Here is a 14727-nt window from a genome sequence, read left to right as displayed (position 1 = left end):
TGGGCCTAGTGTCCTATGAACCCTGTCCAGCTCCAGTGGATCTGTGGCGGGTTTCTCCAGGATCGTGTTAAATATCGCACATACCGTAGCCCTCAGATCTGCTTGTTGTACAGCCTCCGGTATCCCCCTAATGCGCAGATTATTTCTTCTGCCTCTATTATCGAGGTCTTCCATGTGTCTGCGTAGCAAGTAAATATAACGGTGATGGTCATTTACCCTTTCGGTGGTGGCGTTACATGTCGATTCCAATATCTCCAACCTGTTATCCAACTGCGTATGTGCGTCACCTATGGCCTGTATGTCTTTCTTAATGTCGACCAGGTCCGCTTTGTGAGCTTCTTGTATAGTCTGTGCAACCGCATTCAGATCTGCTTTAGTCGGGAGATTGGAGAACATGGCTCGTATGTCCGCAGGGAAGGAGGCTGTGCTGAAACCCGAGGCCGTAGAGCCCGTGGGACTAGGACTCCGTCTACTTGCCTCCGCCATCTTGGAGTCATCGGGAGTGGCTGCACGCCTTGAACGTTTGTCCAGGTATTTGGTCATGTCCGATTGACTGCCCGAATGTGATGCTGGAGTATGCGGAGGTTGCTTCTTAGTAGATTTACCCATGTTCAGCGGTGTCAGGTTTGGGAAAATAGTTGAAATTACTGTATGGGCCGGGAGCTCTCACTGCAAGCGACCGTTCAGCTCTGCATCACGCCACGCCCCCCCAATCTCAATTTTTTTTAGCTTTATAAATAAATTCGAAAACCACAAATTTTTGTAGACTTGTGGAAAAAATCGAAATTCCCCCAAATGTCTATTATGAGTTAAATATATATATATATATATATATATATATATATATATATATATATATATATATATATATATATATATAGTTATATATATATATACAGTATATTTTAACAGTTGTTCTACATACACCATGATAGTATTTACTGCTTTACAGAGATATTCTAAAAGTTGAAAGGTTTCTCTTTACTTGAGCAGCAGAAATGTTTTGGAATGGCTTGCCTATCTCAAGAAGAAACTGATATATTCCTATAGATAATTTAGGATGGACAATTGGATAGAGAAACACAGTGGTATTGTGTGTCTGCTAATCAAACACCACAAACGTTTGTCAGTTTGCAACTGATAGACTAACACTAAGAAAGTGCTGTAACAAAAACTGTGTGACCTATCACAAGTGAAAAAGTATGTACACTAAAGGGGGCTATTTATCAAAGGTCGGATGTTTATCAAAGGTCAAATGCACTAGAAATTCGAATGGTATAGATCAAGTTTTAGGCAAAAACTCTTCAAATGGTTCCAGCGACCTCCTCCTACATGACCTCGACAGGTTTCAGGTGCTGTATATTCAGATTCGAGCTATTTCTAGGGTCGGGTATAATTTGACTTAAAAATTGAATGAATGATTTTTTCTTTTTCAACCCAAAAATTTTCGTTTTGACCAAAAAATACAACTCGGCAACTCAAGTTTTCGTGTAAAAAACAATTCAGACCTTAATAAATCTCCCCATAAAAGTATATGAATAGGCAAAGCTGTGTACACGGTTGCAATGTAAATAGCATGGTGTGGTGGGGTCAATATTAGGATACCTGGGAAAGTCCAGGATGGAGCTTACATATCTCCCAGGTTCCTAACAGAGTGGTTTTGGACTGCTAGTCCAGCCAGGGTGTTTTAGTTCTACCAGAGGCATCTCACGCCAGAATGAAGAGCCCCAGTCTGGGGGAAAGTCACAGGAAAACTGACTGTGTGAACACTGAAAAACTCTGAATCACTACTACAAAGTTGGGACTATGTTTTTCCTTCATTTTCTCTGTTTGGCAGACAGGCGGTAGGCCTACTCCTGATTAGTTAAGAGAACTGAACTGAGTTAGTTAGAAGCCCATTGAGTGGCAAGGGTTTTATTTTGAACTGTTTATTTTGTTTATTTACTGTATTTCAAATGAAAATAAACTGCCTGAAAATACTACACTCTCGTGAGTTGTGACTATGCCATTGGGCTGCTTAATCCCAGAAAGCTGGTCCAAGCAACCTAATCCCTGACATATGGTGGAGGGTACTCTGGCAAAAAATAAAGCAACGATGGGCAGTATAGTGTAGCAGAGACTGTGAATGTCTGTGCTCTGCAGTAGACAACACATGCCAGAGGGGATTGGGACAGGTGGTTTATTAAAGCTAAATGCTAATAAAAGTCAAGCAAACCTCATAGTTCTGTAATAGCCCCCATTTGTCAGTGTGAGTTGTATGTAAATCAGGTGTATGTAACTTGAAGACCCCCTGTATAGGGAATGGCAATAGAATAAAATATAAAAAATAGAATATAGGGAATGGCAATCCTTTATTTCTGAGCTTTCTGGATTACGGGGTTCCTGATAATAAATCCCATACCTGTAATACTAACTACAAATATATGTGATATGAGAAATAATGATTACTTACACTGAAATCCCAAAGGGTGGCAAAATTCATTGCAGAGTGCTGCTCCGCTCTTGGAACAGTTTTTCTTGGCATCGAGCCATATGGCTTTCCCATTAATGCCTACAAATGTTCATAAATAGAGAACAGACTTAATCTGGACATTTTAAATGCAATTATAACAAATGCAATGTCACAATCGCCTCTGCAAACTTGGAGCGGAAAAAATATTTGTCTTAATAACCACAATTTTATTTAGTGAATAAAGTACCCCCTAAATTATAAGGATATTATAAGTTACCGTGGTGTTTCATGAACATCCGCCTCACAGTAAAGAACTTGTCACATGAATACAAGATGTGCTGGAGTTATGTAAAGATACCTGGAAAGGTTAGGGTCCTTATTGTTTTAAATACTATGGAAATGTTGATAAGTATTTGCACTGTGGACAAATGATTACAGGAGAGCACTGCCTTCTGCAGTTAAAGAGAAAAGCTGGAAATTTGTGTTGTCATTGTTTCTGAAGAAGGCTTCGAACAACCATGCCACCCTCTCTATTCCTAAGTGCTTTTTTATCTTCTTCCATGTTTAAAAGATCATATAAAAATTAAATATTCAAGCAATGAAAACATGATGTCTACTGTAAAGGAGAAAACATTTTTTGGAGGTGTTCAAAATGTAGCAACATTGTTTGAGCACGGAAGGCTAAAGCATAGTATAACATAGCTCCACATAATTTGCTTCTGGATAGGGAATAATGACTGACACTCATTTATGGCTTTGAAGTGGTATAAAACAAATGCTATATCAGAAAAATCTTTATATCAGTATGAGGGTCAGACTGGGATGCCCGGTGGCCCACTAGGGCTATGATTTACTTGCAACTTCTCAGTGTCTGCCTCCATCCCCTGCGTGTTCCCCCCTTCTGAACTTTCTGCTTGTGATTGGGGGGAGAGGGGACAGTCCGGGTGGGGGAGCATGTCTGGGTCTGGGCAGGGGAGTGAATCTGGCTTTTTCCTGTTAATCATTAATAAGAAAAGTTATTGGGGACTGGAAGTAAAGCATACACACAAGAGAAGTTACTGTGAGTGTCAGAAAGTACTGTAAATCATTTAAATGCAATGCATTTTAACGTTAATTGCTTAACCAGTTGAATTTACCTCTGGTACCATGACGAGGCCAAAGGTTAGTCCAAACAGTATCAAATTAATGCCATACATCCAGCGTAGGAAAATAAAATAGGATGCCACCGAAGAGCCAAAATGACCTAGGATTCCAAACACAGTGAGTTACTCTGGTTACTTGTGTGAAATGTATACAATTATCCCCCTTTATATGTAAATAGCAAATAATTGAATGTTCATGAAGATATCAATGAAAATAACCTAAATAAAGTAGCTGGAATTTTGAGTTGCCACATCTACATATGGAATAAATACTGTATTCTGGGAAGCTTCATGTAAAAGTTAGTCACCACAACGCCCAAAAAAAAAGTATAATTTATACAGGTATGGGATCTGTTATCCAGAAACCCATTATATGGAAAGCTCCTAATTACTGAAAGGCCGTCTCCCATAGACTCTATTTTATTCAAATAATCAAATTTGTTAACAATGATTTCCTTTTGTGCTATAATAATAAAACAGTACTTTGTACTTGATCCAAACTAAGATATAATTAATCCTTATTGGAAGCAAAACCAGCCTATTGGGTTTTCTTTATGTTTACATGATTTTCTAGTAGACTTGAGGTATGAAGAATTACAGACAGATCCGTTATCCAGAAAACCCCAGGAATCGTGGCGCTTCGATTTCCAAAGTCGCCCGAAGTTGCCTCACGGATAACTTCGGAAATCGAAGAGCTGTGAGTGCATTAGCGCAGGCAAGTCTTCATTCAAGCAGACGGAAGGCAGAAGGAAGGCAGTTCGGGGAAATTGTTAGTTATGCTAGGTACTTAAATACATTCCCTATTAATCTATATAAAGATATGTAAAACACTCTTGCTTAGTACATTTAGTACACACTTAGTACACTCTTGTACAAATGGAAATAAACTTGATTCGAAAACTGTGGTTAGTAACAGATGTCCAAGGCTTGCAATCCAAGACTGATTGTCACAGGAGAAATATAAGGGGTAATTTATGTGTCCCCTTTAGTGCTCATCTGGGGTCTGAATGGGGTCTCCACCTCATGCTAGATAAGAAAATCCAGGGTGGGGTGCAGATGGAAGGACATAAAACAATCCTGTATATGTACATTATAGTACAATTGAATAACATTTGCTTGAACTATCTCAAGAAACGGCGAAAAAAAATCACGAAACGCGCGTCAGTTTTGACACGAGTTACAATTTTTATATGCGCGACTCTTTTGATGCATTAAAATCAAAGGGTGTCCAAATAATTTTGACACACAAAATTTTTTTGTCTCATCGAATTTTCCCACAGCAAATTTGCGCAGCAGTTTCGCAAAAACATTTGCCACCTCCAAATACCACAAATCCATGCCTGCCGAATAAATTCGCCCATCACTACTTGATGTGAAATGTGAACAACGTACCATCAGCAATCTGTAGATAAAATATATACCTCGAAACATTTTGGAAATAGAAAGAGGGTAAAAATATTTGCCACACGGAGCGTGGCAAAAATGTTTTTGTGGCCACACCCCCTAATGACCATGTTCATTTTACAAAATTTGGCAGGTTATGAAAGTTTGAACACATTTCTGTGTTTTTTTTCTGTGTTATTACAATTTTGCTAATGATAATAATTGCCCTTTAAGCTGCATGTCACAGTTTCCCTACGAGACCTGCTTATCTTTAATTGTTACAATTGCTTCTTTGCTTATCTTAAATTGTTACAAGTGTATCTAAGTGCACCTGCCATATATTCTGGGCTCTCTGCAAAAAGCTATGTTTTTCTAGCTGTTCAGTGCAGGAGATCAAAGAGAAAGTCTGGACATTTCAGTAACAATCTGGGACTGTGGCCGGGACTGTCCTGTGAAAAATGGGATAGTTGGGAGGTATGAAAATACAAATTTTAGCTTGTGTTCTGAGTTTTATTACTGTTTTATATTGTAAAGTGAAGTAAAAATTAATGGCTGTATTGTCATTTCGTTACTACATATTCCATTCTGTACACTTGCAGATTTTTTTTTAGACCCAACCCTGCAATTTGGATGCTATGAGAAACAAGAGTTTATTGTCATATATTCCCAGAAAGTTTATAAAGAATCTGAATGTATGATTTCCTTAAAAATGGAATGTTCAGTATTATATTAACTTAGTTTTACCTAAACAGCAAGACAATTTGCATTTGTAGGTTCTATTTTACTGGCATTTAAGGCCTTTAACACCTTTACACAAATTCCATTGTCAGCTAGGAATAACTATTCCAGTGGTTTTTGACCCACTCAGTCTTATGGGCAAATTTACTAAAGGGCGAAGTGACTAACGCTGGTGAAAATTCACCAGCAAGATGTCATTTCGGTACTTTGCCAATTTACTAACGGGCGCAGGCGTAACTTCGCTAGTGAAAGACACTGGCACTCATTCGCATTCAATCGGCAGGCGAATTTGCGCTCTGGCGAACGGACGTAACTGCGCAAATTCACTAAGATGCAGATTTTACTGAACGTTACCTCTCGCGCCAGACTTGCCTTCGCCATCTCAGACCAGGTGAAGTGCAATAGAGTAGATAGAACTTCCTCAAAAACACTGGCGTCTTTTCCCTTTTTCAGGGTGATAGGCTGCAAAAGAGCGTAAATTTTTTTTGGAGGTAATCGGCTTCCCCCCTACATTTCCTAACATATGGAACATAAACTATACAATGGGCTCATGTGTAGAGCATTATAACAACTCTATTTTCTTTAATTATACGTCCATTCAACTTTAACTTTCCGCCGTATGCAAATTAGCCAACGCTAGCGCAACTTCGCTCTGCTTTCCAAATTAACGATAGCGCAACTTCGGCAGCTTTCGCCACCCTGGACGCAACTTTGCATGTTAGTGAATTAGCGTTGTCTGAAGCGAATTTTCGACTGGCGAAGTGTTGCGCTGCCTGCGAAGCCGTCGCTGGCGAATTTTCGGCACTTAGTAAATTTGCCCCTTAATGGGATGCTGCCATTTCTTGTAAAAAAAAAACTTTTCCTCATCCTGAAGTAGAGCTAATGATTAGACTGGGTCTGAACTTGATATTCTTAATATTACTGGAAAAGCTTTGCGTGCACTGTTGGTTCTTCTTTTAATTTTTTAAACAGCAGGTATACAGTGTTTACCCAAACAAAACCATGTGGATATATAAGAATGATTCATTTACTTATGGTATGTAAGCATATGCATAAAAAGTAAAACAGTTGGTGGTCATTTAAGACTAAAGTTGAGCACTAAACCACTTACCCAGCTGAATGATTTATAAAAAACCTTTGTTACATATTTAGAGTACTTACACATCCAATTCCAGAAAACAAAGTTAAGTAAAAACATAATACAGGTATTGACATTTTTGAAGAAACAATGGCAGCACACGGCTATTGGGAATGAAAATCTATTTTATAAAATCAGTTTGATGTAAAAAGACTTACTTTCAATTTCCTTGATTTTCATCTCCCATGGTATACAGGCGGTTTTAAAATTCTCAAAATCCCTTTGAAACTTCATCCATTTCTATAAAAGAATCAGGCTCGAAGCTTAATTCAAATAATTTCACCATAAACCACATTTAATTTAGCTAACCTTTAAACTGCTGGAAGCCTTCTTTCTCCATATTACACTCTTTCATTATTTTTCTATTCACAATTATATTATATTTTGCTTAAAGTAGCACTATTATTATTTCTAGGGAAAAAAACTATTTCTGTTTAATATGAAATTGATATCAGTATACACTGCAATTCAGAATAACCTAAATTGGCGAAGCTTGCTGCTGCAACTAATCATCTATATACGGTATCTATTTTTCACTGAACAATAACATTGGAATGCAACATCTCTGGTTCACTAGTGATGGGCGAATTTGCGAAACTGCGCCGGCGTCTCGTTTTTTATGCCGGAGTCCGTTTTTGACACCGGTGTCCATTTTTGATGGCGGCGTCAAATTTTTTTGAAGCCGGCTAATTTTCACCAGCAAATTTTCGAGGGCATTTCATGACTTTATTCGCCTGCGGCGAATCGTGCAAATTTGCAGCGAATTCGCACCTGGCGAATAAATTCGCCCGTCACTATTGTTCACATAAAGTTTTCATTTTACCCCCATGTATTGGGTGTTACCATATAGAAAACCTACCAATGTAGTCCATGTTCCACACTGTGCTAATTTAAAATAAGATGCACTGCGTTGTCCAGCAAGTGCAGATCTTTTTAAAAACCTCAATCCTGCTCCCTTCCCTGGCCTGATCCTAGGTCTTGCTGTGCTGTTACTTGGTGTTCATAATGTTGGATTCCTAAAGTATATACAGTAGAAACCCTTCTCTTGTTCCTGAACTTTACCTGCCTTGAATCTTGCCTGGACATAGACTTGCTTAACCCATTTTACCTTGCCTGAACTTTGCTTTGTATGCCTTGATGCCTTGATGCCTAGATTCCAGTTATATCAGAACCTACATTTTCTGCCCTGTGCAATCAAAGACACTAGTATTCAAAAAACATAACAGTTACCACTTATTTTTTGCACTGTACTTTGCAAACAACACCTCATATCTTTCGATCATTGTCAGAGGCCTGTTAAGTGCATTTAACTCTGCATTGCAATCATTACTAGTTTATTTTTCTACTGACCTACAAAGAAATTTACCCATATACATGTGTCACACCCAGAGGTGGGAATGAGATAGGTGTAGAGTGTGATTATAGTGTGACTTGCTGTCAGTGTATCCTGTATACCCTTTGGCTGTGGGCAACTCCCTGCAACTCCCAGCAGTGTGTGTTAGCCCCTTTAAAAACATTACCCTACAGTGAATCTTGTGAGTCCCCTGGTGCACAGATCAACTAGGTTGAAAGTAACAGCAGTTCAGAGGGTTGCTTCAAACAAATAACTTGTTTATTAAACAGTGGCAGTGGATCTGTATAGAGACCTTCCAAAGACCATCTTCCAGGCAGTCTTGTCAAATAATGAGTAGTTTATTTCGGTACACAAGGATGCACCACGTTTCTTATCATTCAGACACCTAATCATAGGCTAAATAATCCCATTTCCCACAGCATATTTAAAAAGAGAGAGAGCCAATTGGCATTGTGGACACTAGGGTTTCACATATGAGGCAACATGACCACATCACCACTATTGGTGGCCTTCAATATGACCTCCCTAAGGATAAGCCCACCCCTAATGGGCTGGTTAAACGCCATCTTGGTGCTCTCATAATTGAAGTAAATTCAAAACAACAAAAACTTAAACAAAAAAGACAATATATAAAGAAGTGCTGAAAAAGTGATCAACAAGTAATAGCTGCAATTTAGACCAAGTAGTCACAGTTCAATAGGGACAGGTTACATCATCATATGTGAATTTAAGAATTAAAGTTACTATGAAGAGTTTTAGATTTACTTATACTAGATGAGATTTAAAGTGTTCTCATTGATAAAGTTAAAAAAGTGGAGAAACTGCGCACTCGTGGCAGTTGATCTGTCTCACAGCAGTCAGGCAATAAACTCTTCAAAGACATTGTAAATCCTTCACACTTGGTACATTTCATACTAGTAAACTCTGATCAGGAGTGATACAATCTATCTTGGTGAATGTTCCCCAGCACTAGGGATCCCACAGGGTACCTTACTCCTTAGCACTTTCCCTGCTCCTCAGCTCATCCACTCGTGTCCCTGTCTGGTGCCTTGATCACTGCAGGGGTACTAACCCAACTACTCTCCTTGTTGGAGCCAGAAAGCTGCTCACTAAATACACTGCCTCTAACTTTTGCTCCTGGAGCGACTATTACAGAACTTCTGACACTAAATAAAACTATCCCTAACGAAGGCCTGTCACAAACTCAGACTCACTCCTGTACCCACCTCCCCACAAAGTGAGATCCAGGAAGACCCCTGAGCACATGTGTCCTCTCCCTTTTAAACACTGCCATCTACTGGGCAAGCAATGAACCAGATCAGATTACTGATAACATTCCGGAAATGGTCTTTCACCCAGGGCTCACTAAGGACCAGTTTAGGGGGGTTATTTAGTAAAATCTCAATTTATCTCATATTTTAGTAAAAAAAAAACACAACCAAACTCCCATGCCAAATTTTTCCACCTTTTTCCCAAATTGCTCAACATTTTTGTATTTTTTTCTTGAATTGCTCAAATTTTTGGAGTTTTTGCACGAAAACCCTGAAAATTTGGATTTTTGGGCTAAACCCAGCGCAGACCATGAAAACTTCAAATTGAGTTAGGTGCCTCTCCCATTGACTTATACAGGACCTCGACAGGTCAGAGATGGCTGATTTTATGATTTAGGCTTTTTGCAGCATTGTGGTATAATAAATCTCAAAAAATTCGATTTTAAGAAATAACCCAGCAAAGGTGCCCGAACTACATGGGGAAACTGCCCGTGGAGATGCCTAACCCTCAGGGTTACATACAGAATAGTTATATGAAGTATAATAAGAAGAGTTTAAGACAATTTCTAGAGGTTTTGTTGCTGTTTATATGTACCAGTTCATAATAATGAAATACTGATCCTGAACTGAAAATGAACTGAATTGGTCTCAGTAAATCAAAGTACTACTAAGCTTTGTCAGTAGTATATTGAGAAAGAATAATTGAACTGTTAGTCTCATATCAGAATATCACTGCTGGGGGTAAATAAAAACAGAATACTGGGAGAGCATATACACTCTCTCCATTATGACATCTTCTACAGAAAAATTACATCAAAATATTTATTCAGTGCTGCTATCTTTATGCTTCACTGTTCACAAAATATGTGAGTGAAACCCTGCCAGTATATCTATCAGTATAGCTTGCATTCATTTTTGTGGAGCCAGAGGCAGTGGGAGATAAAGTGACTTCCTCGGGTTTACGAGGAGCCGACAGAGGAATCAGAGCTATTCAGATTCAGTGCCTTCTGCAATTGATCCTCTGTCATGACCTCTAGAAGAAAGTAGATCTTTCACACTAGATAAATATAGACATTATTTCAAGATGACAAGCTTTCCATCAACTATTAATCCTGAATCTTATGGGGATTGGAAAAAAAACCATTATGATTTTGTAATATTTTCTGCAGGATATGATATCTTATTAGATTATTATTACACTTAAGTGTCACGAAGCAAGGCAAATTAGTAGAATAATACTTTATTTTCTGGCCAGTAGCTACCACTGTTTTTTTGTGATTAAATTGTTAATTAACCACACCTTTTACATATAAACAATCTTGAAATATTTACATATAAGGAATCTTGTCCAAACTTCTGCATGGTGCCAGGCACAAAAAGAATTAAAAGATATCAAATGGAGGCTTTTGCTTAAAACAGTATATTTCTTTAAATGCTATAAGCAGGTTTCCATTAATTCACAGCCCCCCATGTATAATATCGTGTGTAGGATGATTAGTAACAAATGGAGACAACCCATGTGCCAGCCATACAGATGTTTATGCACTGATTGATGATTTACCAGAGAATGCATATTTCAGTGCACTGCAGTATTGATGTAGAGCTTGTGTTTAGCAGCAGTAACAAAGATGTTTTGTGGGAAGATGTTTTATTAGATCTGTACAGCACATGCCATTAATAAATGAGGCACATATTGTTTTACTGCTGAGCAACACACAGGGCTGATGGATGGCATGTAGATCCTGCATGACAGGAGACTCTTTAGAGGGCAACAATTGTGGAATGCTTGATAACTATTTCATGTACCTATACTAGGGTTGCAGAATGATAGCATCAGTGGAGGAGCAGTGACATATGGCAGTTTCGGACTGGAACACCAGAGGCCCACCCAAAAACCTTTGACCAGGGGCCCGACAATTAACCTTAGACCAGAGGCCCACTCTTAGAAATATTTTTCTTCCTCTCCTCACTCAACCTCTATTCTCCTAGTCTCTTTTCTTTACATACTATACTCTATTTTTCCAAATATTTTGCCTCTTGGTCTCATAAAAATAGGGAATGACCATGAAATAGGCCAAATGTTTAGCAGCATGAGGGTTCACTAACACCTGGGCCCACCGGGACTTTTCCTGGTAGCCCGGTGGGCCAGTCCGACACTGACATATGGGGTGACGTTATGACATTTTGGTCATGTTTGTGCCTCGTGTGAGTGGGGTTTTCAAAGGTGGTTATTGACAAAATGATTGTTCGGGTTTTACAGGGCTGAAATCTAAACAGGCAGTTATGACCCAAACAGCCCTAAGAAAATTGTTCAGTTCAAAACCCTATAAATAGCAAAACCCCTCAGCTCCTGATAATCCCTGAAGACTGCCAGTGGGTTGCTGTGAGTTAGTACTAGTATTTAGTACTAGTTTGCAGTGTATTAACAACTGGAGGGTTAAAACTGTAAAATCTCAAAACCAAAAGGGTCCATAATAAAACACTTTAAATATAATCCCTAAATATCATATACTGTATGTGTACATATAATTTATGTATCCCATCATAACAACCATCTCAAAGTATAAAAGAACTAGTGATAAAAATCCAGTACTTTGACCAAATACACAGTGGGCCTCAATTATAAACACTGGGCATATTTGCACCTGGGCAGTAACCTATAACAACCAATCAGTGATTAGCTTTTTTCAGCCAGCTGTGGGTTGAACATCTGATCATCTGAGGTTACTGCCCAGGTGCAAATTTGCCCCCACAAAGTCTAGTTCCGGAAAATAGGTTCTACACTGTTGCAACTTTCATTGGTACTGTTTTGGTATAAGGCAAAGTGCACTTACTTTCAGCATCATGACCTTGTATGCGTAAAACTTTTTCCCTTTTCCTTTCCCCAAAGCTCCTTCAAATTTTTCCACAAACTCTTGCGCATCCCTTAAAAAAAAAGTCAGCATAATAGCATTTAAAAACTGAATGTATGCATGACTGGTGCTCTGTGTTTTATCTGGACAAATGTTCCTTTGCTGCCAAATTAATTCACAAATAAATAGTCCTACAATAAAATCCATGTGTATAAAACTAATGAAATTATGCTTTAAGATCCTGTGTTGCACAGCATCTTGACTGAATCAGTAAAACATAAAATAAAAATGCCTTGGGCACAAATGTGTTGTGTTGTGTAGTTTTAAATAAAAAAAATCTTTATTTTTACTATAAAGCGCTAATGGACCAGATTGTTTTGTTATACCCTGTAATAAAGGGGGTGGGATTTACTAGAGACAAGCTCCATGTATAGGAGCCAAAAGTTGTTAGTGTTCCGAGTGTATATAGTAATAATTATACATGGAGTTTCAGCGTTGATAACTGAAAAGGGAAATTTTGTCAGACAGATACCTTCTCTTCCTCTCACAATTCCTCTGAAGAACAAAAGTTCCCACATTAAAGTACTTTCAGTTTCACTGTTCTGCACAGATCAGTTAAACAGTCGCCCCAAGTTCAGTGACCTTTATAAAAGTACACTGCTGGTGGCCATGTGGTTGTGACTTCATGGAATTCTTCAATGACTTCTAACATTCTTATTTTACAGTGAAGTACTTGATTCCCCATATAAATAAAATGGCACCTACTTCAGGACTTCTAGTTTTTGCTTCATTTTCCAAGGTTTGTTTCTTATGGTGGCAATAAGTTTCTTTTTTTCTTCTACAGCTTCCTTTAATTTGTCTAATTCCTCTTCTGTGATGTCGTCTTCATCAGAGTCAGATCTGTGGATATTAACATTTAACTGTTTCAAAAAGACAAAAGTGGTCCATTAACATGCCTTTTCTCTCTGAGAAGAGTTATGTACTAAAGTAAAAGCCAAAGATCTAAATAATGTGTGAACATACACTTTCTTATTTATATGCTTTACACAATCACCAACATATGAAGGCCTTGTGTATGAGTCTATTTATCTCTCAAGTTACCCATCTGCATCTTTCTTCTTCTTGTCCTTTTTCTTATCCTTTGGCTTTCTCTTGTCTGCTCCAGGTCCCTTCCTTCCTTTTCTGCCAGTCCTTCCACCAGGGCTAACTTCCCCGTTCTCATTGAGTTCTTCTGTATTCGCATTCCTAATTTCATCATCTGTCATTTCTCCCAGCCACGGTTTCATGTCTGGAATTCTCCAGTTTTTCTCCCTTCTCTTTGGGGGCTTATCTTCTTCTTCAGAATCTTAAAAATGAAAATATTAGACATGTATTCATGTATTAGCTACAACTCCAGTCCACAGTTATTTTAATAGAAATACACAGTAAAGAAAATAAGATATTAAAGATAACAAGCAAATGAAAATGGAAAGGTCCCGCTAATATAAGCACTTTCATAGGAGGTAGGAATAAAATGTACACCACACATTTAGGCTCATTAACTAGCCAGAGAGGCCATAGCCCATTTTCAATGGGTTAAAGTTTGAGTTTACAATCTCATTAAAAATGTCATTAAACAGTCACAGCTCATTTATCTCTGTAACCAGCAGAAATAGTTTTAGCAAAAGGCATCTAAACATAGGCCCTCCTTTATAAACATACAACTCTGCAGTGGACTAGTAACCTACAACTTTCCATCACTGATAAGTAAGGATGGGCGAATTTTTTTGGCTTATTTCGCTGAGGAAATTATGCCCATAGACTTATTATTTTTTGGGCAAAACAAAACGGGTCAAACTCACCCAAGCCTATTGATTAGCTTTGATTTGACTCGTACAGTCAGAGTAATCAATGGCTGTGGTGCGTTTCTTAACCATAATTCTTAACCATAGTTAACAAAGTTGGACCTATGCTGTTTAGGTTTTAAATAGTGTAATATCAAAGAAAATGCTGCTCAGCAATACCCTTTCTCTTTAGAGAATTTCAAGCAAGTTTGTTCAGTGTTGTGACAAACTACCTTTCAAATGTGATCTCATAATAATCCGAAAAATCAGTATCCACTAGTCAAATATACATTTCAAATTTATGCTGGATGTTAAATGCTAGTTGGCTTTACCTTCATTGTCCTCTTCACTGTCCACTTCGATTTGAACTAAAAGTAAAACACATAATTGTTCATTCAATAAGTAACATGTTTAAAAGTAGCTAACCTCTGGTTGATATTATAGCTTTTATTTGAAAGCAATGCTACATTGTTACTTAAAGGAACAGTTCATTATAAAAAAAACAAAAAAAAACTGGGTAAATAGATAGGCTGTGCAAAATAAAAAATGTTTCTAATATAGTTAATTATCCAAA

At 38.1% G+C, this 14727-nt stretch overlaps 1 protein-coding gene across 1 annotated transcript in view; it reads right to left on the bottom strand.

Moving 5' to 3' along the window:
* The window catches only part of LOC108695507 (transmembrane channel-like protein 1), a 34390-nt gene extending 20643 nt beyond the window's left edge, over positions 1-13747 (bottom strand). Inside the window, exons 1-6 of the mRNA XM_018224068.2 lie at positions 13431-13747; positions 13096-13224; positions 12313-12403; positions 7012-7093; positions 3589-3695; positions 2453-2551 (exon numbers count right to left, since the gene is read on the bottom strand). Coding sequence (XP_018079557.1) covers positions 2453-2551; positions 3589-3695; positions 7012-7093; positions 12313-12403; positions 13096-13224; positions 13431-13588 — 666 coding nt within the window. The 5' untranslated portion in view covers positions 13589-13747. The remainder of the gene's footprint in view (positions 1-2452; positions 2552-3588; positions 3696-7011; positions 7094-12312; positions 12404-13095; positions 13225-13430) is intronic.
* Positions 13748-14727: the final 980 nt, after the last annotated feature.

Source organism: Xenopus laevis, chromosome 1L (genome assembly GCF_017654675.1).
Source record: "Xenopus laevis strain J_2021 chromosome 1L, Xenopus_laevis_v10.1, whole genome shotgun sequence".
In the NCBI taxonomy this organism is placed as follows: domain Eukaryota; kingdom Metazoa; phylum Chordata; class Amphibia; order Anura; family Pipidae; genus Xenopus; species Xenopus laevis.
This window is presented reverse-complemented; position numbering and strand designations above follow the sequence as displayed.